This window comes from Eschrichtius robustus, chromosome 3 (genome assembly GCF_028021215.1).
Source record: "Eschrichtius robustus isolate mEscRob2 chromosome 3, mEscRob2.pri, whole genome shotgun sequence".
Taxonomy (NCBI): Eukaryota; Metazoa; Chordata; class Mammalia; order Artiodactyla; family Eschrichtiidae; genus Eschrichtius; species Eschrichtius robustus.
The window spans coordinates 42,319,316-42,333,720 of record NC_090826.1 but is presented as its reverse complement, the minus strand read 5'-3'; the positions used below and the strand labels follow the sequence as shown (position 1 = coordinate 42,333,720).

Sequence of the window (14,405 nt, the reverse complement as noted above, 5' to 3'; positions counted from 1 at the left end):
TGATGAGGCTGGGAACATCAACAGGAGCATGGAGGGGACTGTGATGCCCTGGCATTACCTGGCATTTAAAAATATTTGTTGAATGAAGCTTATATTTTATCTTTAGATAAGTGAGAGCCAGTGGTTAGCTTCCTTAATTATGTGCAGAAGAGTTACCACTGGCCACACCATGATTCCCTGGGACTTCCTTAAAGAAGTTTCTTTTTCTCCTTAGAGCCTCCCCACCTCTCAGTTCTGCTGTCCCTGAGTTCTCTTCACAACAAAAAGTACGCTAGAGAATGATTAGACATTTGTAGTAACTGAAAATCAACAGCAATAAAAATCCCAGTGCCAGGGTTTATGTGCCATGGCAAGGATTGTTCCTTTCCCAGCAGCCCTTTGGAAGACTGGGCTTTGATATCCGTAATCCTGTTACACCTCCTTAGATCTTCACTTCACACCCAGTGCTGTTTCCAAATATTACACATAAATTAAGGAAACCAGTGCTTCATGTCTTGATTTCCCACTTAGTAACTCTGTTCCCAAACAAGTAATGAGCCTGTTTCTAATCTAGGGGAAAAAAAGATGATAATACATATCTACTTTATGTGGTTGTTTTGAGGATTAAATGAGATCTATTCATAAATGCACCCAGCATCATGGCTAAGGTGCTTCTTAAACAGTTTTGGACAAATTTGAGAAATGTTCATAAAATAACAAAACTGATTATTCATGAACTAGCTCTAAGAACAGTTCCACAAAGGAATTTTGAGAACCCATTTGAGCATTTATAGCACTAAGATGAATGCTTTGCTTTTAACAGTGCTTGTTCATTATCAAGTTTTATTACATTCATTTTTAAAAATCAGCCCATTTTAAAGTAGTGCTATTTCTACTTCCTCAGGTTAAAAGAAACCTAAATAACCATCACTGGTCAATATTTGTTAGGCATAATAAGTTCTATACAAATCGGAAGCCACAACTGCAGTTGGTGAGTTTCTAGCACTCCATCATCCAGAAAAATCAGGCAAACAAACCTATTTGTGCTTTGGAAAATATGCCCAGTCTGTTCATCTTGTCTTTGTTGTCTTTTCAATTTAAATTCCTTAAAGGCAGACAGTGTCTTTAGAGTAATTTTTTATGACAGCTAGGACGGCATCCTGCACATGTGTGAGATAAGAACTATGACCCTAATATAATGTTTTGAAATGTGTTTTCATTATACAAATAAAATGTTTGTTGAAAAGAAAAGAATACAGATGCATTTAAAGTAGAAAATGCGTTGCCTCATAATCCCAAACCTGAAAATAACCACTATTAAATGTTTTTACTTTTAAATGTGATTTTTTGAAAAAGTCTCCAAACATATATATCAGTAAAAAAGTTGCTAAGTTTTATATAAGTGCAACCGTACCAAATATACTGTTCTGTAATTAGATATTTCCACAAAACAGTATATTGTTAGCATCATATTTAGAATTTGCCTCTAATTCTCCAACTGAGTAATCAGATCTACCTAATTAAAATTGTAAAAATCTTTAGTGTTTATAATAAAATTATTTTTTAATTAGTTAATAATTAAGTTAGTTTTAAGATATGCTGCTGTGTAAAACATTCTTCTCAATTTACTGCTATTCGCCAGTTTTTTGAGAACCATAGAGCCATATTCGAAAAGCAATATAGGTAAAATTTATTAAAATATCAAAAGCAAGGCTGATTTTTTTTTAGTAGACTTTATTCATATTTGTATCATTTCTCTCAAAGAGCCCTCCCTGTCCCTAGAAAGTATTTGTTATTCACATTACCTATTTTTAAAGGATAAAAAGCTAAATTGGATCTCTTAAGTATTCCATCTGTAAATTCAAGAAGTTTGTTCCATATCTAATCTTAAACATTTTCACTTAAAGATAAAAGGTATGGTAGAAAGAGAAATAATCGGAATTCTTATATTTCAGTTCTGAGTCCCCATTTACTTGCTGTGTGCTATTAAAACTAGGTTACTCAATCCCTCTGAGCATCAATTTAAAAATTTGTATTGTAGTACCTACCTCACAGGGTTAACAAACAATTAATATAAGTAAAATGTCTTCAAAATGTGTGTGAAACCTCTTTAAGATTGTTTGCTTATAGTAGATGGACATTGAATAAATCAGGCAGATTTGGATTTGAAACTGGACCCTGATACTGACTAGCTATGTAAGCCTCCTTTTTATTTTCTCTGAAATGGAGATTAAAATATCTTGGCAATTAACCCACCTTGGAATAATGACTCCTTACCTTAACAGTAACCAAGTTATTCAGATGCACATGTTAGAGAAGATGAGTGGGCCTGCATAATTGGTGCATGTAAAGGAGCAGCAGGAAATTGGGCTAAAATAGAGAAATAGATTGGGATTTCATCATGGAAGTCCCTGAATACCAGCTAAAGACTTTTGTTATTGTTAGGTAGTGGTTAGCTTTTGAAAGTTCTGAAGAAGAGAGTGACACTGTCAGAGGAATAAGTAGTGTGGTGGCAGTTTGTAGGATGGTTGGGAGGGGAGAAGTTGGTGGCAGAGACTGAGCAACTGTGTGCGTCTGTATATGTAATTGTGGAGTGTCAGGCGATGATTAGAAAATCATAGTATGATAATAGCACAGTGTAGTTTACAGACTTTTTGGCTCCTACATTTCACAGCCTGTTAGCTTTTGTATACCTTTTTATACATGTGTATCTTCTAGTATCCTGCTTCTCCCACACCCTTCTTGGAGTACCTAACAAAACAGAGAATAATACTGTTTTTGTCATAGACCTACAGTAATGTGTTCTGACCTTTCTTTCCTCTGTGAAGCATTTCAGTACAATCTGTTGGTTTTATATTTGCCTTGTCATTTACAATCGTTTATAAATAACTGTATTAAGAAAATCGAAGTATTTCTGATGTTAAGTAGTGCCTAGTATCTTTATTAGAGATATTGGAAACTTAATTTCTCTAGCATATACATTTATGAAGAACTCTAAAAATCAATAAAAAGAAGACAACAACTCAATATGGGCAAGCAATATAAGTAAATATTTCACAGAAAAAGAAAGTAAAAACAGTTTGCTATAACAGCCAATCACTTGAGCTTCCAATTTCCTTATTCATAGAAACTTTAGACACATGTTTATCTTCCTCAAAGGTATTTTATAACCTGAGTATTACCATTTGAACAATGAAAACTGATAAAGCTCTGTACCCAATGAACATTTGTCAGCTTATTTTATGACGAGCGTTTGATTTTGCTTTAGGCTTTTCGGTTTGTTTGCTTGTTTAACCTGTGACTTTCATATGAGAGTTCTCCCTTTGTGAGACTCAAGTACATCTGTGTCCTCAAGAGTGCCATTCCAACATCTGCTTCAGGAAGTGAGAGGAAGAAGATACCATCCTGGCATCTCCTCATCTTCAGTAGCTGGCTGTTTCCTTTTGGAACCTCTCTAGTTGGTTGCTACCTGTTGGTCCCTGAACTCAGCTTTGGGAGACAAAAAAGGCAAAGTGTCACAATTCTTTCCAAAATCCGTCTGCACTCTGGTTCTTCACTCTTCAAAAATTACTAGCTTAGAGTTCTTTGAACACATCAGGCCATTGACAGCACAGGGCCTTTCCCAACCTTTTCTCTTTGCTTTTCCTCTTTTTCACTCTTCTTTTCCTCACTATCACCTAAATTTAGGATTCAGCTCAAGTATCACCTTCATAAAGAAGCAGCCAATCTGTTGTTCATGCCTAGACCCTAGGACCACCTCTATTATAGCAGTCATGTCATCACTCCCATCTAGACAGAGTGTTGGACTTCCAGAACTGTGTCACCCAAGGCACAGAAAAGAGAAGTAGCTTTCCCAAGGTTGCACAGCTGGGCGGTGGCAAAGCAGGAATTTGAATCCAGACAATGTAGCTTCATGCTGCCCTGCCTGTATTCTTACGGTGTGCTTATCTTGAGTCATGGTTGGGTGCTGGGCTGGACCTATGAATATCCATGTACAGGAACAGGATTGTGGAAATGGGCAGTGTACTAGGATGATCCTATTTAGAGCCTGGATTTAAAACAATAAATAAGACAGCTACAAAGGACATTTTGAGGTCCTGGGGAAATTTGAATATGGACTCTGTATTAGATGACTGTAGCAACATTAAATTGTAAATATTGTAAACAATATTAAATGTCTTAGGTGTGATTAAAGAAATTATGGTTATGTAAGGGAATGTCCTTATTTCTTAGGAGACAAACACTAAAGTAGGGTGGAGGTGTCATGATATCTGCAACTTTAAATGTTTCAGGGAAAGAAGCATAAAAAGAATGATAGAGCAAATATGGCAAAATGTTAATAATTGATAAATCTAGGTAAAATATAAAAGAGTGTTTATTGTTGTATCAGTGTATCAGTTGTTTGTATCAGTAAACCACCCCCAAACTTAAAAGAAAAGAACAGCGATAATTCTGATTATTATGGTGATGATAATGATGATAGAAAAGGAGAAGAGAAACTGAAAGAGGAGAAATAAAATCAGCTCCCAATTTATACAAAGGAAATTATTTTTAATTTATTTTAATTCTTACACTGAAAAAACTATGAAATACCATTTCTAGAAATCGTTTGTCATATCAACTTCAAAATCATTGAACACACAGATTATGGATGTTCTCGTACTTAAAATGAAACTAGACAACTTCCTTTTCAGTCCATCAGCAAATATTTTCTAAGTGTCTGCTCTGTGCCTGGCTTATTTTGAGACATAGCCAGCTCATTTCTTCCAGCTCTAATGTTCTGTGGTTCTGTGATGCTAAGTGTCTAAATACAATAGCTACTGTAGCTCAAGGCCAAGTCACACTGGTTGCTGTCAGCTTGGCACTTCCTAAGCATCAACTTAGTACCTTAGCTCCTGGGTTTGAATGTGAAGATTAGTGAGGCCCTGAAGGCACAGACACAATGAAGCATCCCAAACACTATGGCCAGTAGGAGAAATGAAGGAGCTGTATAATCTTTCATACGTTTTCATGGCTATCATTTCTCTTGAAATGGCTTTCAGATCCTTTATTTTGCATGGATAGTTCCAGAATCTTGATCCTAATAGCTGCATTTTACTTGGCACCTACTATGGCCCAGGCATTGTAAATAGGCACTTTACCTACTTTATCCACAATTGTTACAACACCCATCTAACCCCCACAGTCACACAGCTGGTGAGTGGCAAAACTGGGTTTAGCACAGAGCTTTCTGTTACGTTAATGCTTGGAGACTTTCCTTTAACTGTTAACCAAAACCTGGATCACAAAGAGGGAGTCTGAGGAGAGTATAGCTGGGCTGCTTGTCTTTGTCGTCAGCCAGACTTACACCTCTCTGCCAAATTAGGAAGGACAAATAAAATGTAGGGTTTTTTAATGCCCCAATCTTATTGCTTCTCATATGATACTGCAATTAACTCTTTGCTTTCTCCATATGCCACCCGCTCCGCACCCCCAACTCTTAGAAAGCAAGGGAACTTTGTTTTATTCATCTTTGTATTCTCAATGCCTAACACATAGGCACTCTGTAAATGTTATTGAAGTAAATTATTCATGGGCCAAAGGGAAAAATGGTTATAGTAATGGAAAACAAAACATTTTCCTATGCTTTTTCTATGTACTAGATGCCCTTTCTTCGCAAAAGCAGTTTTCTGATATGCTGAACCCAGTTCTCACTGTTTTGGACTGTGTTTAGTTGAGCTCAATAAAGTAATCAGAAATCTGAGTCCGGGGTTCATTTAGGTGTGCCTATAATTTAATCAGAGATTTATGTTGCCCAAATTTAGTAGCATTTGCATATTATTGAGGCTTTATATTTGGCTTATTTTTACTGTCATAATAGCAGAAGAAAAATTTTTGTTGAAAGCTTATTGTGTTTGAGAGAAAAGATTATTTTAAGATTATTCAGTTTCTCTTTTGAAAGCTACTCTGGGAGTACCCCCAACCTGAAGATCCTTTTCTGATACTCTTTGTATCATCTCCTTTCTCACAGTTTAGAGCTTAAAGTGAGAATTTTTTTTTAAGTGTGTTTTCCTGGCATCTCATGTTTTAACAGTGTCAGGGGTTTGTGTCCCTAGAACGAAAACTGTTTCTCCAGAGCCTTTTTTCTCTCAGCTTCTAGTGAAAAGAGGGGTGAGGCGAGCCAGTCGCTTACCACAAAGCAATGCCACCACAAAGGAAAGATTAAGGGTTTAGAGAGAGGTCAATGTGGGTTTTTCTCTAACTAAACACTTTCCTAAAGTTTCCTTGTGGAAAAATAATGAAGTCATCTCAGAGTTTTTAAAGAATTTTTATTTCTTTTTCACCGTCTGCATTCGCTTGTCTTCTCAGCATGGATGTTTAATCTTCCTAGGCTTTGTGAATTGGCCCAAATGAATAAGTGGTGAGCGGTCTCTCTAGGAGCTAGAGGCTTATTCTAAGGGCCTAATCACTGAGTAAACACATCTTTGCCCTCCCTCTCACAACTGCGATATAATAGTCGAGATTCTAGCACAGTAACCTGGATATTGCAGGGACCAATGCTTTGAAATGCAGAATGGTTGATCCTCCAAAACAGTGCCTGATCTTCGCCTGCCTCTTTCTTCTTTTTTAAATTAAATATTGCCAAAGAGATGCTGTTTTATTGCTTGATATTGTGCATTAGTGCCCTGGATTTCCAAGTTTAGTTTCAGTCAACACTGTCAGCTGCACGTATAGGGAACTCTCCATGTTGGGTTTCCTAGTAGCCTCTTCAGCACATGTGTGTTTGGTTTGGAAGAGCATTTAAATTAAATCAGTGAGATAGCAATGTAAATCGCTAATCTCTTTCCCAAAGTCTAAATATTCCATTGCAGTGTTCTTGAGAGAAATAGGCATTTTAAAGATTTAGCCATTGCTATTGTTTGGTTAGAAATATGCTGATTCAAAAGTGGACAGCTCTCTTGTTCCCAGTGTCTCATTAAAGGTAGTTGCTGAGATACGATCAAGCAGAATTAGAGGTTGACATCCCCCTGTCTGTTGGGCCAGAGAGCTTCTAAGAAGAGGAGCTCTGAATTTGTTAGTGCTGCCAGGTTCATGTTCCTTTCCCTAAAGCAGCAGATTTCTAGATTTGTTTACTAAGAGTGATTTGGCATTGCTGCTACCATTTGGTGTGTTTTTTGCCAGAGGGCTGTGGTTGATACCAGCATTTATGTTTCTTTCCTCAAACATGCTGAGACCTGTGCTAACTTAGGGATACAAAGAAGACTGAAAGAGACCCAGTCCTCACCCTTGAGAAACTTTGTCTAGAGGGGAAACTGGTAAACAATTGTAATACTAAAATAGAAGAGATAGGGGCCCAGAAAAGGAAGCTCTTAATCAGGGCAGGCTTCCCAGAAGCATTTGCTTTGAGCCTTAATGGATGAGTAGGAATTTTCTAGATAAGTATCTCTCCAACAATGTATCTGATTACAAACTTCCTAGATACCAGCTACTGGTATCTGCATATATCAACATAGATGAAAAAACCCTAAATCTTTCTTGTTCAGCATTTAATCACCACTGCTTCCTGCTGGGCCTGACACGAAGACCATTTTAACCAATACTTGTTGAATGAATGAATGAATGAATGGACACATGGAAGCATTTTGTCCTTATTCCCATTACATGCTGTCTCTGAGGCCCCCGGAAGCACTGATATATGAGCATCTGGTGCCTTAATATTCTACAAGCTCTCCAGGTCTTCACTATAGTGCAGTTAGGTTCCCTGCTACAGTATCCAAAGAAAGAACACTAGGCTTGGAGTCAGTCAATCTGGGTTCCAATCCCAGATGTACTACTTACTTACTAGTTGTAGAATTTAGGATAAGTCAGGTTTCTAAAGCTCAATTTCCTCATAGGGTAATGAAGTTAAGAATAGTATTTTACAGGTTTATTCTGGGGATTAAAGTACCTGTGGCTACCTCATCTAGTACAAAATTTCTCTTTGAAGAAAATATTTTAATTATTATTATTAAGATTAGGATTATTAAGATTATTATTTGGATTATTTATCAGGATAATTCTAAGCATCAGACTTTCATCAACATGAGCCCTTTTTCTGTAAATGTCCTTCTTTTGTTTAGAATTACACACAGCAAATTTCTTCATCATCACATTCTTACAGCTTCCTTGAAATTTTCCTTCACCAGAATTTCACAGATTAGATGTGTATATTGTCCTTACCATACAATTTTATCTTTCCACGTCCTGGTAGCTGACTGTTCTTTAACTCAGCTCTTCTACAAGGTAGCACCAAAAAGTTAAGGACAATTTAGGTTCTTTAATCATCGTTGTTGTGGTTAAAGCTGACATTTGCAAATTATGTTGCTCAATTTCAGTTTTTAGTTTCAGTTATTTTATTGATTATCCAACTATTACAGAGGATACTTTCAAGAGAGCAGATGTCATTTCTTGAAAGCAAGTTTTATCAGGCAAAAGGGAAAGAATAATTTTCCATATGAAAATCTCCACTGGACATTTTCTGAAATATAAACTAGAAAGAATTCATGTGAAGTGAACATTTTTCTATCATCCTTTCAAATGGCAATTAGATGTCACATGCTCTTAAGTAAGGACTTTGACATGGGAACACATTAAGGGCTTTGAAATTACCTGTGGAACTAAAACAAGTTTATTTCAGACCTTTTTCTTTCAAGTAGAAGAGACTATTTAGTGCTCAGATTAAAAACCAAAAAAATGTGTAAGAGAGATTTTGGCATCCAATCTTAATCAGTATTTTTTTCTCTGTATAGTTGAATAGTTCAAAATTAATTTTCCCTTTACATATAAAGTATGTGTTAAATACAAAGAATGGTAATTCCATTTTATTTAAAGAAAATGCCATTCTATTGCAATTTGTGCTTGAGATAGGCTTGCACATGTTAACAGGAATCTGCGACAGCAGTCTGTAAAACAATATCATCATCCTAGCCTTTTTAGAGTGTAAGGAAGCAAAATGTATTCACATTAGTAGATGCTTTAGGAGCTCCAGGTGTCAGGTACTCTTTTAGGGAATAGCATTTAATTTTTATCGTTGTTTATATTGACTGACTGTGCCTTTCCAGAATTCAAGAAATCTTGCATTAGTGCATATTTTAATTCATCAGTCTTTTCTCCCCTTTTCAGAGAAAGCTTCTTGCTGTCTACCTCCACCACGATGAAAGTGTATTAACCAACGTGTTCTGCTCACAAATGCTTTGTGCTGAATCTATCGTCTCTTATCTGAGTCAAAATTTTATAACCTGGGCTTGGGACCTGACAAAGGATGCCAACAGAGCAAGGTAATACTGTTGTTCACAAGTTATAAGGTGGGCTTTTTTATTGTTAAAAGTCATCATTGTATTTGGTTTCTTATCATCATAAACATTTTCATCCTCAGCATTAAATTTTCTATTATTACATTTAATTAGATAAAAGCTATTTGTTGCAGTTAACATGCAGTTATTTTCAATTGTGAAAAAATACCTTAACTAATAAAAGATTTCTTAAATTCAAGAATAACCTGAATACCAAAACCAAAATACATTGTTCTTGTCTTTTTGCAATAATAATAATATAGTACCTTCCTATGTACTGTATGTTCTTATGTTCTAATAATGTTGTTGAATATTCAAATCTGTTTCTAATAATATTCAGAAAAGACAAGGAAAATCTAATATATAATCCTACTAGTAAGTTTAGTTTTTAATAATTCCAGTGATGAAGGCAGGACATTCTGGACCAGTCCAGTGGAGTTGGTAATAGCTTAACTCTAGCATATGCTAATTGATGTAATCGCTTTGTTGCACACATTCTTTTGCACACAGCCAGCATTACATCCATATTCTCAATGGGAAAAAAAAAAAATCCCTTTCCTAGCTGTCAGGATAAATTTACTTAGTTTGTTAATCATAATATCTGTAAGTGATGAATAATTATTCATATTTTGCCTATTTGAGTTTGCCATCTGAAATATATTTCATCGTGTTTAATTACACATGTGGCCATAACATCCTGTGATGCTACTTTGGGTGTGTTAACACAATCATCATCACAGACTGCTGGTTTATGAACAGGGAGATTAAATTCATTCATTTCAAGGCAATCCTATTGTAGTTACCTAATTTAAATGACTGTAGAACAATTAGAAATCATCTGATTTGTCTTTTTATTATTTTATGGCTCACTGAATTTTTGCTCATCATTCAGACTTTGTTTTATGTAATCTGAATCTGAAAAGAAAGGTGATTCTTCTCTTAAATGTGAAGCAAAAGAATGTTGAAGCAATTTCTTCATCTAATACTTCATTTCTTTAAGTAAATGGTTAGGAAATTTCATAGGATGACTTCGTTCTGCCTTGGAAATGTTCCCTGTTATACATAAATAAAGAACCTTTAGCACCTGTATTTGTTTAAATTAAATCAGGTTATTATTCACACTCAGTTAAAGGTGATGAAAAGCAGTGCCAAAAACAGATAAAAATGCAGCATCGAAGGGCTTTCATGAGGCAAAATACATAGACTGGAGACTTGGCTAAATCTTTTGCCATTCACTGGCAGTAAGGAATCTCCTCCTTTCCTTTTATCCACAACTTGATGGAGAAGGAAACACTATTTCTAAACCATCTGTAGTGGCTAAGTTCAGCGGGCTACCTGCTGTTATTTTGTTCTATCCTCCATTTAATTCCTTAGTTCCTTTTATTTTACAATGACAAAAAATTGCAGTGTAGTTTCTTTTGAAAAGTAGTGTTTGAGGGGTTTTTTTTTTATGACTGGCAATCAACAGCCATGTAATTGCTTTGTTATGTTTTACTAAAGAAGTCTGTTAAGTAGCACAACTTTGATACACTAGTAATAAGAGTTTGCAGGTTACAGAGGCACCTGTGGTGACCAAAGCGACAGAAGCTGCTTATTAGAAAGAACCAGTACAGCTGTGTCCTATTAACTCCTTATGACACTTTTTTAAAACACAAAATAAAGGCCTTGTTTAAGGCTTTAGAGCTATTTCCCAGTGAATTGCAAGACCAACTGTGAAGTATGATAGGATATTTCAATCTACATTTTAAAAAATGTGGCATCCCATTATTAGGTTACTGTTATGAAAACAAAAAGAAATGATATTAAAAGCAAAATAGAAACATCTAGGAATTTAATAAACATTTATAGCAACAAGAAACAGGGCAGTGGGGAGAAAGAGAACATAATTTCTGGGATTTAAGATACTTGACGTCCTTATTCAAAGTCAAGTTCTATTCATATTACAAATTAAAAACTATTGATATTTAAAGTTAAGGTATTACATTTCTCTATATAAAGTAATAAATAAAATTATGTAGCTACTGTTCATGTACACCTCCTCATTATTACAGTTAAGGCCTATGGTAAAATTCACATTTTACAAACACAAGATGAAAATTCACTGGAATGGCATATTCCTAAGAGAGAGTCAAAGTAGATTACCTTTTGATATACGAAATTATAAGTTAGGCTGATTTCTTGCCCCCCAGAAAGAGTTTAGCTTTAGCCACAATTTTCTTACCATCTACCATAGATTAATCTAAATACAATTATTTGAGTTTCCATCTCTGTGATGTTTCTTGGATCTTTATCACATTTATTCAAAAGTGTTTGCCATGAAAATTGATTGCATCATCCATCTGATGTGATTAACAATGAGTAACAAAACCTAAAACTTTCCCTCTCAATTCAATAGAAGTCTGCTGTACTAATGTTTATTGGTCAGTGGTCTATATAACAAAAGTTTTTGTGCCATCATTTGCTATTACCAGGTAGTTAAATGGGACAAATTAATATGTGGAAATACAGAAGAGATGTCTAGACATCACAAATAAGATTGTTGCTGTGGGTTTCCTTTCAACTGTGATTTCTTTATGACAAATGTTAAAGTTTAGAAATAAATTCCTGGTGTATTTCTTGTCTGGTCCCATATCTAGTTATCCTAGTTCGGGCTAATCATATAAGTTTCAAGAGTCCTAAGCCTATAAGCTATTTAGCCTGGATGCTTCCTTAGTGGTTTTCTGAGACTATCCTCTGGTATGATAGCTGGAGACATTGATGCCCAAGACAGGAAGGGACTTGCCAAGCAAATTTATTTTTGCTTAAGAAATACTTGGATTAAGCCTCCAGAAACATTAGTCCTCCATAATTTACTGTGAATCTCTCCTGTTTCTAGAAGACAAGTGAAGGATATCGAACTAAGTGAATGCTTTGGTAAAGTTACTAGAATATGAATGTGAATTGCTGTTATAAGTCAAATTTCCTGATTTTGCTAACAAACCAGAATACCTGATTTCGCTAACAAACTAGAATATAAAAGAACTATAGAATGTCACTGGTATACACCCCTGTGGTGTTGATGATTTGGATTTCCCACTTTCAAAATGATTCTAGTAACTTTCTAAGTTGAGTACTTAAGTTAACCAACCTATATCTGTATAATGGATTAGAATAACTTCTAGATTGATCTTGGAACATTCCAAATGTGAACTGAGACATCAAACTTTAGCAGTAGTGATTACTTGCCTGTTTTCTCCCTCACTAAATTGTGATCTTCTGGAAGGACTTATTCTATTTGTCTCATTAAACAAGGCACTTTACAAAATTCTGGGAGAAAGAAACAATAAAAATTTGGCAAATGAATGTATTCTTCTAATTCCACTTAAGAATGTTGCTTATAATTTCAGTATTGTGTATCTAAATAAGGTTTCTTTCTTGGAAAACTCTCTATAGTCTTACTGGCTGCCATGTGTAGTTGCATTTCAGAGCCATTCTTTCTTAAAGCAGTAGGCAGAAAGCCCTTGTTAGTCTTGAGAGGTGCTAGAGGGTATAATTTCCCAAATATCCAGTTGAACAACGATCCTGATAGAAACAGTAGGATATGCCGGTAAAGAAAAAGCTAAAAACAGATAGATAATGGTAAACAAAGAGATCTTGCATATCACTTCTGGAAGTGGCTAAAATATCTTAAGAAAGGTATATATTCCTCCATGTTTATTCATTGAATAAACATTTACTGAATGTTTAATATGAACCAGGATTGGTGCTATGCGCTGAGGATGAAAAGTTGAAAAAGACACAGTGCTAATGCTGAAAACACTCATGGTCTAGTAAGCAAGACAGACATAAGAGCTAATATGTAACATGAAATATGTACAAGGTGCTTTGGGAGTATAGATGAACTTCATACTGAGTCACTCTACCTGAGTGAGCCAGGGAAGGACTTGAAAGAGATGACACAAGAAGGTGATAATAGAATTTCACTCTTTCTATTCAGAGATTTTTAATATTAGCAGCATTCCTAGTTTGTTGGGTTGCAGGTATTTGCTATTCTTATAAAAGGATATTGGTATTTTAAACCTCATAATTAGCTATGTGAATTGTGGAAGAGAGAAAAAATAGAGAAAAAATGTAATCCTGTGTGGTCTGAACCAAATTGAGGATTAAGGCCAACCAACCGGGATGGACAGATTCCAAGACGTTGTTTTGTTAATGATTCATCCTGGTACTGGCATATGCTTATAGGCAGACAGTGGAGCAGAAAAATATTTTCAGCACAATGTAGTGAATGAATGCTTGGTCTATGAAAGAATAATTTCTTAAAATTCAGAACACATATCACTTGTAGGAAGCCTTGCATCTTCCCATTCTTCCCTTGCCTCAGTCCGGGTAAAAATGCACATTCTATATGCTCCCATAGTATCACTGTACTAACTTGTATTGATGGCACTCATTATACTGAATGTTTATCGTCTATCTCCCTGCTAGGTTGTCAGCTCCCCAAGGGAGCTATGTCTATAATCTCAATGCATTAAAGTGCCTTTTAAAAAATAAGTGTTATATTGATAAATAAACCAATAATCTCTAATAGGCTTATTGAAACATAATGGATAAGAGAGACCAGCTTGGGTAGTAGAAAGAGCATTGGAAATGCTACCATATCCCTCTAATTGCGCGATTTTTCCCCCACAGCCATTAATAGGAATAATAAAGCAAAAGCCTTCAAAAGCCTTCTCCTTGCAGAATGAACTAAAAATGTCCAGACTGGGTACCTCGTCTTCTGCTGGCACTATAGCACCCCAGGCTATCGTGGCCTATGCTCATGTGCCCCAGGCACCCACCATCTGGAAAGAGGATTGAATTCCAACCAAGATGAGTTTATCCATTGGTTCCAAAGTTTCTTCCCCAGACTCACCAAGTCTCTATGATATCTCTAAAGTAATTGGCCTCTCAAATGGGGCCATTTGGGATGGTAGTCTGAGCCTTCTGCACTGGTGGTGACATTGATTAAAGTAAATATGCCCATAGGATATATAGGAATACTGGACTGGCTTCATGATGAGCTGTGCCAAGAAGGTAGGCAAAGGTCCATTTGGGCACCATCAGAATTAAGTAGAGAGAGAACGATATAAAACA

At 35.7% G+C, this 14,405-nt stretch overlaps 1 protein-coding gene across 1 annotated transcript in view; it reads left to right on the top strand.

The window, feature by feature from the left end:
- Positions 1-14,405, top strand: part of FAF1 (Fas associated factor 1) — a 478,956-nt gene that overhangs the window by 339,784 nt on the left and 124,767 nt on the right. Inside the window, exon 13 of the mRNA XM_068539848.1 lies at positions 9,121-9,275. Coding sequence (XP_068395949.1) covers positions 9,121-9,275 — 155 coding nt within the window. The remainder of the gene's footprint in view (positions 1-9,120; positions 9,276-14,405) is intronic.